This window comes from Monopterus albus, unplaced genomic scaffold (assembly GCF_001952655.1).
Source record: "Monopterus albus unplaced genomic scaffold, M_albus_1.0 scaffold42.1, whole genome shotgun sequence".
Taxonomy (NCBI): Eukaryota; Metazoa; Chordata; class Actinopteri; order Synbranchiformes; family Synbranchidae; genus Monopterus; species Monopterus albus.
The window spans coordinates 1,129,204-1,140,538 of NW_018127922.1; the positions used below are offsets into that span (position 1 = coordinate 1,129,204).

The 11,335-nt window shown below is 37.0% G+C and overlaps 1 protein-coding gene across 2 annotated transcripts in view; it reads right to left on the reverse strand.

Annotated features, from left to right (window-relative positions):
- The window catches only part of LOC109959948 (glucocorticoid receptor), a 57,055-nt gene continuing 45,720 nt past the window's right edge, over nucleotides 1-11,335 (reverse strand). For both annotated transcript variants that reach the window (XM_020599718.1, XM_020599717.1), the window contains 4 exons: nucleotides 9,904-10,048; nucleotides 7,812-7,942; nucleotides 5,747-5,904; nucleotides 1-5,367 (listed from right to left, as the gene is read on the reverse strand). In XM_020599718.1, the coding sequence (XP_020455374.1) occupies nucleotides 5,215-5,367; nucleotides 5,747-5,904; nucleotides 7,812-7,942; nucleotides 9,904-10,048 (587 nt within the window). In that variant the 3' untranslated portion in view covers nucleotides 1-5,214. The remainder of the gene's footprint in view (nucleotides 5,368-5,746; nucleotides 5,905-7,811; nucleotides 7,943-9,903; nucleotides 10,049-11,335) is intronic.

Consider the following 11,335-nt stretch of genomic DNA (forward strand, 5'->3'; position numbering starts at 1 on the left):
TGAGCATTGAAAAATAGGATAGTTTATTGTGTAAGATGTTTGAACCAAAGAGAAATCAGTTTTTCCAAATTTCCACTTTTAACCAGTGATGACAATATCATCATTCAAGTTGTTACCAACACGATGCCAAATCCAATGTCAAAGAACAACACAGATAAATTCAACATTTAATCAAATAGGTGAAAATACTGACACTGGCTACAGAAGCGGTGTAATACAGAAGTAATACAAACTGTTGTATTTTTTTAAACAAACATTTTATATTTTTGTTTTTTTAATTGGATTACATTTACATAACTGAAATACAAATCAAACAGACTTCAGTAAAAGCCATAGCCATATATACCAGTGAAACATAATCTGCCCTTAATCTCTTAATATGTATTTTATACAAAATAGACTTTATCGACCTGCATGAGGGTAGTGCAATTCCATCAGGCTCTGGTAGATTTACTTACTACTTATTGACATGTTTCATTTTCTGTTTTTCAAGTGACCAGTAAATCCTCACAGCACTGTATGTGGGATCCAAAGCCTAGATCTTTATGCAAAATATCATTAAAATAAAATAAGAAGTACTAGAGGTTGTATTATAAGTGCTACTTAAAATGTAACTGCTTTAATACTTCTTTTTTTATTAAATCTTTTTTCTTCTCTGCTGCTTTGGTCACTCTTACATTATATAACACAAAACAATCTCCAGTCCATCTCACCGCCCATCTGTCTCTCTCCCTCGTTTTCCCTATCTCTCTGAAACGCAGCGGGCATTCATGTAGAATTTACATTTACTTCACAAGACAAACATGGTCAACACTTCCTAATGTATTCAACACATCTACCTTTATCAAACACAAACCAACAAACAGAAAAAATATTTACTTAATTAACACATTCAATGTTAAAAAACGATCGAGTAAAATTATTATATCAAAGAAGATCAAGCTGATGTATTCAAAATCGCAGAAAATATCTTTTTACAACAGAGCAATCTTCAAAAGCACTAATATTTGTTAAGGGTTTATCTATTTCCTGATTTTAAATCTTATTTCTATGGCTCTCTGTCTCCCTTTCACAAGGCCTTTAATCCAACATGAGGCTGAAAGGTAAAAGAGAATGTAAGTGGATAGAGGTTATGTCTATGTAAAAATATTTTGAAATAAACATTTTACGATGGATATGTTGGTGGTGAGCTATATATCTATGAGCATTTAGAAGTGAGCAGGGATGTGGTTATATCTACATGTTGAAGCTGGTTTTCTGAAGCACCTGGAAACAACTTATACTTATGGTAAACCGTTTTAGCATTTATTTGATATTCTAGATATCAGATATCATTTTCCTCCATTACTTTAGTCTTTGTCAGCACTAGTTGGACATCTGGTTGTACTAGTTAGACATTCTGTCATACTAGTTGAACAGAAACTCTTACTAGTTGCTCTTTTTCAGCAACTAGTGGCACTCTCGTCCAGCTAGCTCCAACAAGAGCTATACTAGTAATAGAGAATCTGAGAGGATTCTGGACAGAGCACAGAGATAAAAAAGACAAAAGCCTGAGTCCTTATTGGTTGGCTGTTCTAATTTAAAACTGAAGAGCTAATAGGAAGCCTCAGTGCATGCTTCTACCCCATGTCCTCATTAGCATTTGGTACAGCTAGTTAACTTGAGTATTTTGGCTTTTACTAGTTCAATAGTGAACATTTTGTACCTTACTAGTTCACTATGCAAGTCAAAATGCTTCTCACTAGTATAACTAGTAGATATTTTGGACCTCATTAGTTAGGTCAAAGTGGTTTTTAACTGATCAGCATTTTGGTCTTCGCTAGTTAATAGTACAGAAAATTGTAGGCAACATGCTAATTAGTGACCTGAATCTATATGAGACTAGTTAACATGAGGTTTTTCAATTCACAGCTTAACTAGTAAGACTTTCAGCGTTACTAGTTTGGTCCAGAGGGCCACTAGTGTGCCAAAAAGTGGACTAGTTGGGACTTTGGAACTATTGGTATGACACCTGGCATTACTAGTATGGCTTATGTTGGAAGTAGTTGGACAAAAGTGCCACTGGTTGCAGAAAAAGAGTGACTAGTAAGAGTTTCTGTTCAACTACTACATCAAAATGTCCAACTAGTGCTAAATGCTAAAAGAGCTTGCCATAAATACGTTTACATAAATTATCCCAAAGAAATAAGACAACTGTTAATGGATTTTGCTTTGGCTATTACATAAGCTGGTACAATCATGTTATCACATTACAAATGTACCAAATGCTGATCACCACCTGTTTGACAGCAGCAGAAAGTGCTGCTCACTTTGCAATTTCACAAATACAATATTTTGTGCATCTCCAAGAGGAGTCTGTCATACTCCTATAACAATCACTTTAAGCTGGTGTAGGTTTGACACTGAACTAAGACCTTTCTCATAACTGAGCACCCTGAAGCAAAGTTTCAAGAACACATAATGTCAAATCACAACTCAAAAGTCACCCTTTCACATCTCTGGAAAAAAAGAAAAATACAAAAACCTGCTATTACATTTGGCACTAGTAGAGCACATCCAGCTGATATAGTCACTCATAGCCTGAGCCTTAATTTACACAATATTTTGACCAAAAATATTTCAATTTTAAGGGGTGAACTCTTGTGCTGAGAACAGATGTTCCATCGATTACGGGCGTCTCTACCTCACATCTCATATACAAAGCCTATACATATATATAAGCTTTGTATATGTATATATATTTTAACATTGTCATGTTTAAGCACAGCAGTGAACATAACTCCAGCTCCTGTTTTGCAAACAGAGATGAAGCTGATTAAAGGGTACATTTCATCTAAAATGGTACTTTAAGGGAAACAATACATTTATCAGTAACAATAATAATAAGCTTATTTGTTTTCCTATCAGGAGTACTACATGGCAAAGTTAATCATACCCAGAGAATTCAGATGGCATCAATAAATAAACTTATTATATTCTAGTTATCTAAAAAATCCACCCGGCCTAGTACTCCTGCTAGATTACAGCACACACCAGGAAATATTTTCATTCTTATCTGACCTTACTGATTTCTGAGATTCAAACAGGCAGTGTGGCCAGGTAAGTCATTCCAAGTGGGGTTCCATGAATACACATTTTAAAATAAAGTTGTATGAATCCATTTACTAAACTAGAGCTTCAGTATGAATGCAGCTAGCAACAAAAGGACAGTTTTGAAAGGTTTACTTAAATCATTATGGCTATATTATAACCACAGGCACCTTGGAATTTTTCTATCTTGAATGTGTTTTTCAAATGGAAATCAGTTCTAAACCGCCCTTTGTGCGATTGCATCTGTATAAATTGCAACAAATTTTATTCCAATTAACAACAACTAATTATTCTAAGATCTGTAGTCTTGGAATGTTTAAAATCAGACAATCTGCCCTTAAATATTACAAAAATATCTGATATCTTGTTTGATTTCCAGTAGTTTCCATTTACTACAAAGCAGTTTTTGCAGTTTCTCACAAGCTTGTGAAAGAGAAAATATTTGGATGTGTATTCAACATTACATTAGCTGATGTAATCTGGGTACTGTAATTTTCAACACAATGTGATCCTGACTGGTAGCTGCAGTATATTAAGCAAATATACTCTACCATTGGGGAAAAACATGTAGTATTTTGGGACTTCAGAAAAATGTTGCCATTATTTTCCTGTCTTTTTATGTTACTGTCAAAATTTTAAGTCCTAAAAACATTTCCAATCTGTACCATAGGCTGTCTTCCATCTTGTCATGTCTGAGGATCAGAATGTACAGAAACCCTAAAAAGCAAGTGGAAAATAAGAATAAAATAAAATTCTGGTGATGCATTTTCTAAGGCTGATCTAATTTTTTTCTCTCCTGTGTTTATACGAAGAGATGGATAAAAAAGGTTTGCATATCTAATCCTTCTAAGTTACTTCATCTTTCTCCCATGATTGTTTTGTTTTGTAATCTGTTCAAAATTTTTTTTTACACCATTAGTGAAAAACCTTATTTCCCCCACCTATTTCACAGATGTAAGGAACTTAAAAGGAAGGCAAAACCATTTCACCTGTTCTTAGGTCATAAACAAAGGAGAGAAAAAAACGTGTTAAAGGACTGTCCACTTGCCTCTCAGGGCTTCTGTAGGACTGAAAGTTGCCCACATGAAAAACACCAAAATGGTGGTTTGGAAAGAAAACAGGAATTGCCAGTGAGGCAAAACTAAAAGGAAAAAATATGTGGACAGATGTCAAGCTTAGATTCCTATGCAAAAAAACAGTTCAGAGAAGATGGCTATGAGGAGCTTTAAAAGCTAAAAGGCACTGGTTTTCCTTTCTGAGATACGTGCTGCTCAGTAAACGTGTGGGGGGGCATACTCTGTATGTTTGTGTGCGACTTTTGCATGTGTGGTCAAAAATGTCTGTATTCAATCTGATTTGTTTAACTTCAGTAAAGAGAGCTGATTCACAGTTCGTTACTGTCCTTGGGTCCAGAGGGGAAGAAAAATTTCTCATTTTTCTCCTCATGTCATCGTATATTTCTAATTAGTTGGCTTTTTTGTTTTGTCCCTTTCCACAATGGAAATTCTCTGTGCAGTGGAACTGGGAGGGGCAAAAAGAGACACACTGGACAGGTGAGTAAGGGAACAACAGGCTTGAAATTAGGGCGAGCTTCAGCAGGCTGCTAATCCGATGAGTTGGACAGTATATTGGATGTCACAATGGAGGAAGAATTGGTGTTGGCTTGTCAGTGAAAAGAGCAGTAAAACACTGTAGGCAGGATAGAGTAAGAGGCAAGTGGCCACCAAGAGAAACAGTATCAACAATGTGAGGATAGGGCTGTGGATAGAGCAAAAATAAATCCCCAAAAATGCATCCTGCCCACAAAACATTCAGAGCAAAATCATTTTCCCTGAAGGCCAAATTCTTCTTGGTTAGCCAAGAGGAAGGGCTACAGGTCAGTGGTAGGGTATCCTACTGTACTTTGGCCAAACGTGGGACTGGATTAGGAGGCACCACAGGGATTGTGCTCCAAGAAAGTGCTTAATGTGTTCCTAAAGGGAGCGCAGGAAAGCAGGGAATCAAATCAAAGTGATGGGGGAGCCAAGTCAAGCAAAAGCTTAGGGATCATGGTGAAAGCTTGGGGCCTCGGAGCAGTACACAGGCAGGGCGGGATTTAAGGCATTACTTCACAGTTTAAGGCAGTCATTTCTGATGAAACAGCAGGGCCTTGACACTCCCATCTTTGAATTTTGGTATCTGGTTGCTGATGATCTCTGCCAGCATTTCTGGGAATTCCACACTGAGGGTTTTATTCACAAAAGTGTAAAAGCAGATCTGGAGAAGACCCTCGACCATCTGGAGGCCACATCCGAGGGGACAGAGACACAGACAGATTAGTTAGATGCTATTAGATATTGTAAGGCTTTTTTATTTCAATTTGTAGGCTTGTCTTTAAATTAGACTTTGGTCTTCTGCAATAAAGATGTTTTATAAATAGACTACCAATCAAAGGTTTGGACTTGCTATCCCATTGAATTGATTGTTAAAGTGTGTCCAAAATTTTGACTGGTAATGTATGTGCCTTTAGTGGGTTATGTGAAAGTATTCTTCAGTGTTTTACACTAATGAACATGATGCAGGGAACTTCACAAAGCAATTTCTATATCAAATATAGAGGAAAACACAAAGCACTTACTCTACTGTATCAGTGTGTGTGTGTGTCTGTTTCTCTTACCGCCTGCATGGAGTCCAGTAGCTTAGTTAGCTGGTAGAACCGCTGCCAGTTCTGAGTAGCATTCTCCTCCCTCTTGACGATGGCTTTTCCCAGCTCCTTGATGTATGTCATCCTGATCTCGTCAAACACCGCCTGGCTCTTCAAACCATCTTTAGGTACTAAACAAACATTTACACATACACAAATATCATGAGACACATCAGTCTGCCAAGTTGCAATGGGTGGACTGTGACTCATAAAGTGACATTACAAATGAATGTCACAGAGATCATTGGAAAATTTTATTTTTATAGTTGGACATGCTGTTTGTTTTAGACTATTTTTTTTGTCCTGTTCTCTGCTTAGTCCAGGACCCTAAAAAAGGACCCTTGAGGAGAAACTGCATAACAACACACAGATGTATGCACACACCTCCTGTCCAGAATGCTGCAGGCAATGTAAAATACACCAAAGGTAACAATCAGTAGGTACTGTGCAGTGTTCCGTAACTGACCTGGCCTGAATGAGAGTTTAAAAAGGAGCAGTAAATATTTAGACACACACCTCATAGAAGTGCACAGGGCATTTCAAAAACAGAGTTTTCACTTACTAAAGAGATAAAAACCATAAACCACTGATAAACAATTTACAGTCGTCATAGCAACCATGTCAACACATGGAGGATGCCTTGTCAGTCTGGTGCCTGGCACTGAGCCCAGGCAAAGCTACAAACACTTGGTCTAAAGATTATGCAAAACCAAGAGGGCATGATTGGAATGAAAGACTGTCTGATTTACATAATCAGATAAGTGCAAGTGCTGTCTGTAAGGCTCAAAACAGACTGCCTTTTCTGCTCTCTACCCATGATTATTTCATATTACATTAGTGTGCATTTCCTACCAACTCTGAGTGTTTGTAGTAAAAAAAGCTATTATAACCCAATGTGTGTACATTTGCTTCAATTTTATGGTGCTATATTAACTCTTCTGAAAAGTGGGCCTTTTTAAAACAGCTCAAACCAAACTTGCCCCATTCTGATAGCATTTCCATCTCTGAGGGGAACAGATGGAAATAGCTCTCAAGATACAATGAAAATGCAACCAGTGCTCACTACAGAAGTCATTTCCTCTGTATAATGAGCCTATAAACTGTATCCTTTCCCCTGCTACTCGCTGAGAGTGGGGCAGAAGGGAGAATGAGCTTCTCTTCAGCAAAGGGAAGTTTACATAATTGGGAAAAAAGATTTAGTAACATTTTCAACATGCTGTGCAGTGTATTTCTGGTGATTTTAATTGTCTTAATTACATATTGTCCCTACAACAGACTAGTAGCCTGCAGCTTTCAAAACAGTCCATTATTTCACCTTTTCACAAGGAAAGGAAAATTGGGACTGCTAAACAGTTGACTTTTTTCTGTCTAGTTAGCACCCACCTTAATGACATATATTTTAAAGTAACTCAAGCAAATCACTAGCTGCAAATCAAAATGAATTGGGAATAAATTTAGAATAGGATAATAAATCTCTGCCAGATCCAGTATTCACTCAGAAAACCTGAAATTAGTGTAAATGGGGAAAAAACGTTTTTTGTAATTTGGGTTTCATAATGTGCTTCACTTGGGCAAATTGCTGTCGTTTATCTAATGAAAGTACAGAAACTTTTTAATAGTAAACTGAGTGCATGTTTGATCTCTCATTTTCAGTAAACTTCAAATGTTTTTTGGCTTGCAGATGCTTAGTCCTTCATGGATCCAGAGAAGAAAGCAAGTTAAATGTCCATTCATTCCTAGCTATCCTATCTGACTGCAGCAGCAGTTATTAGCTGTAGAAGTATCTACAGATGGTGCACTGAACCAGACCTATACATTCATTCCATTCAATACTGCTCAAGTATGAGTGGTACTTTGTGGCCATTCCATTCAATATAGTACTCTCCTGTGATCAAATGGGCCTACCTTAATCCAGTGAAAGGATTTGAGCAGTATTACGTAATCTTATAGATCTGTTTTAATCTTAAGATAAGTGCAGCTCCTGCACTATGTAAAATAAAATAAAAATAAAAAAAGAAAGTAAAGTGTGTTTCTTTACCTGTACTGAGCAGCAAAAGCACCTTCATGCACAGGTACTCTTCATAGGACACTTGCAATCTGACAAACTCATGACAAATCCTCAACATTTGCTCGCATTGATCGGTCATGAAGGGCAGCTTCATACGCTCCCTGTAAGGAGAGAAGGACAAAGGGAAGGGGAAAGAAGAGATGAGGGGAAAAGGGTAAGTGTTGAGCAGGTAGAGACAACAGAGGAAGAAACAGAGGAAACTGGAGGGAAGAGAGATTAGACTAAAGCTTTTTCCCTCATCCTGTTATTCAGATGTCAATAAACAGCCTCCAGTGGGGAAGTGCTTCAACCTTGCAGGGGAAAATCAGGCTGTGAAATCAGTTTTGATAGATTTTCACACCTCACTTCCACTAACACACAGCCCACATTACTGTCTACCTCTAAAACTGATAGAGCACATTCTCCAGATATACAGTATAGCCTTGGGTTTAGAACCGTCTGTTCATTCTGACTAGCAGCAGCACTGCTGGCAATAACTTCTTCACCTTTCAGATCGATTTTCACCCCTCTGTGTCATTTGGGAATGACAGAGTTCAGACCTCTGTTTCTATGCATTTCCAACAAGGAAACAAAGGGCTCAGTGTGTTCCATGAAGTAATACATATTTAGAACACTGCACTTGAAATGATCATATCAGAATCAGGGGTTATATAAAATCAAGAGCCTTTGCCAGAATCCACAAGAAGTATTTAGCAAACTGAAAAAGGAATAAAGATATGCTTCAGTAGCACAAAGTACTGAAAATTAACATTGAAGTGATTGGTCAGACTTTGTTATTTACTATTTTTTTAAATCAAATATTCTTGGTTTAAATTTATACTTTTGTTTGGCCAAAAGTCTTGTACATGTGCTTTGTATTTACTTAAAACTGAACACTGTAAATGTATGTATAGCACTCAGAGTATGGTATTTTTTTTGGAAAGGGTACTCAACTGAAACTCAGTTATCACATGTCAAATTTTGAAACGTGGCCCTACATGGAAGCTGCAGTTGTTGAATCATTTTTTCTTGGCTAAAAATGATGAAATGATCAAATGGAACTATCCAGCATTAGACAATAAACTCCAAAACTCTCGCATATTGTTGAAGGTAATGTGGGACATAATCAGCAAAAGTCTAGCAAAGATCATGCATATTGTTGAAGGTAATGTAATAATCAGCAAAAGTCTAGCAAAGATCAAGGTATGACAAATTATTACCGAAGACGAGGATTAAATGAGACAAATATGTTTCTCCTCTCTAAGCTTTAAAATTCAGTGTTTCGGTTGGAACAGACAAGCCAACAGAAGATGAGCCTGTGTCCCATCTTGTTTCCTCTGGGAACCTCAGAGACTGCGGTAAGCACACATACAGCTACGCACAATCCATTTACGCGGCCAGTGACTGTTTAAATAATGAGGCTTTGTAATTAACATACTGCAGTTGAGCTCTGTGGCATCATCGTAAGAAAAAACTATTTACTGTACGGTTCAGTATGTAGTCAGTACGCTCTCTTCTGTCTGGATGTGCCTTTTCTGTTCATAAGCAAAAAGCTATACATTTATACCAAAAATCACTGTTAACATTGTTATAATTATTAAAGCACATTTCATTTCAGCCCTGCAACAAAAAAACAGCACCTTCCTTAGCCTGTGGGATTGAGCACCTGTGTACCACTGCTACAATGAGAGCAGAGTGACTTATTGATTTAATACCAATAACTGTAAAATGAGAATTTCATCGTCTGAGATTTTAGTTTGGCCTTCGGAATATTCAGATCCTTGATCTCCAAGGTTGCATTACCCTATAACTAATACAATATTTTGAATTTAGACTCTTCTAGCTGAGGAAAATTAACAAATAAGTACTCATTTTCTTATACCCTGGACACAGTCAGGCTAGCTGTTGGTCCTAGTTTTCTGTTTTTACTTAGAATAATTGACTTCTGCTTCGAGCTCCATATACAAGACTCAGGCATGAGAGTGGTATCAATCTTCACTTCTAACCCTGAAATGAGCAAAACAAAACTGTTGTGTTGAAGAACAAACTACATAAATGTACGCCATTTGGCCATATTACGTACTTGTTGATGACAAGATCAGGGGCAAAGCAGAGCATGCTACCGTTACACTGCTCATATGACCTCCAGCCAAGACTGAAGGACATGAGAAAGAGCCAGGAGCACTGCAGCAGTGTCATCTGATCATCCAGGTGCAGGTTGCGAAAGCCTAGGAAAGTCAGATATTAAGGGAGACACACACTTATGGTCATACTCACAAATTAAATGAACAGTTTCTTATATGACACTACAAAAGGTATTATTAGATTTGAGTATTTAGTTTTAGTGTTGCTGAACAGATTAGTAATTTTTATCCCATGATTTTAATATAACAGTAAGTTGTTTTTGCAGCTTGGAAGATAATGATTTACTATATTAGGAATGCTGTAGCCGGTGATACTACGTATTCACCTAATATGGACATTGCTACTACAAGTTACATGCTGTGGTACTGTGTGTGACATTAGTTCATTCTATATACTTGTTCAAAATAAAATAAAATAAAATATTCTGCCTGCATGTTTTTTAAAATCCACAGCCATATCTCCATATCTTGATTTCAGGAAGACAAAGAAACACTGAGCAAAGAAAACGCTATTGCTGAATACTTGATTAAAACACAATTACAAAGCAGCTTACAGAAAACAGAAAAGGATAATCTAGTTAAGTCAGTGTTCAAACAGGATTTGAATTGCATTTCAGTTATCTCCACACTGTGGAACTGCAGATGAAAAGCCCCTTCACTTTACATTTGTTTTTAATCATGGGTGATTTATGCAACATCTCCCTTAAGAGTTTTTCTTCACTGTCATCTTGGCAGGCTGCCAGCTATGGACAATGCACACACACACACACACACACAAGTGGAATTAAGCTCAGGTGGTAATCTGATCTTCTTTGGTGTGACATTTAGAGTGGGATGACAAAATCTCCAAGCAAATACTTGCAATGATTATGAAGTCATGTGCCTTTTTTTCACATAATATGAAAATAACACAGGTGGTTACAACTCCGTACTTCTATTTTTTTTTCTTTTTGTGAAATAGAAATCAGATGGCCTCCAAGCCAAGCTATAATTATTCTTGATGTTTAGAACACAAAATTTAATCATTTGGGTAGCAAATTACAGTAAAATATACGCACGTTTATTCCTTAATGAATTGAAGTATTTCATGATGTTGACTTGCTCCTGTTTCAACCTGTCCTGAAAAGTCCCATCATTTAATGCACATATATTTAATGTTACACTGGTCAATTAAATAATCCAGAAACTGAAACAATAATTTTACACTCAAATAAGGCAAAATGACAATAAATGCAGTGACTTGAAACTGCTTTGAGACAGACAGGGGAAATTTCTGCTTGTGGTAGGAACAATTGCATTACAGAAATATTGACTTAGAGGGTTGTAGGATCAAACTACTTTGGGCAGGCTGAGTGCCTAAAGTGAACCGCT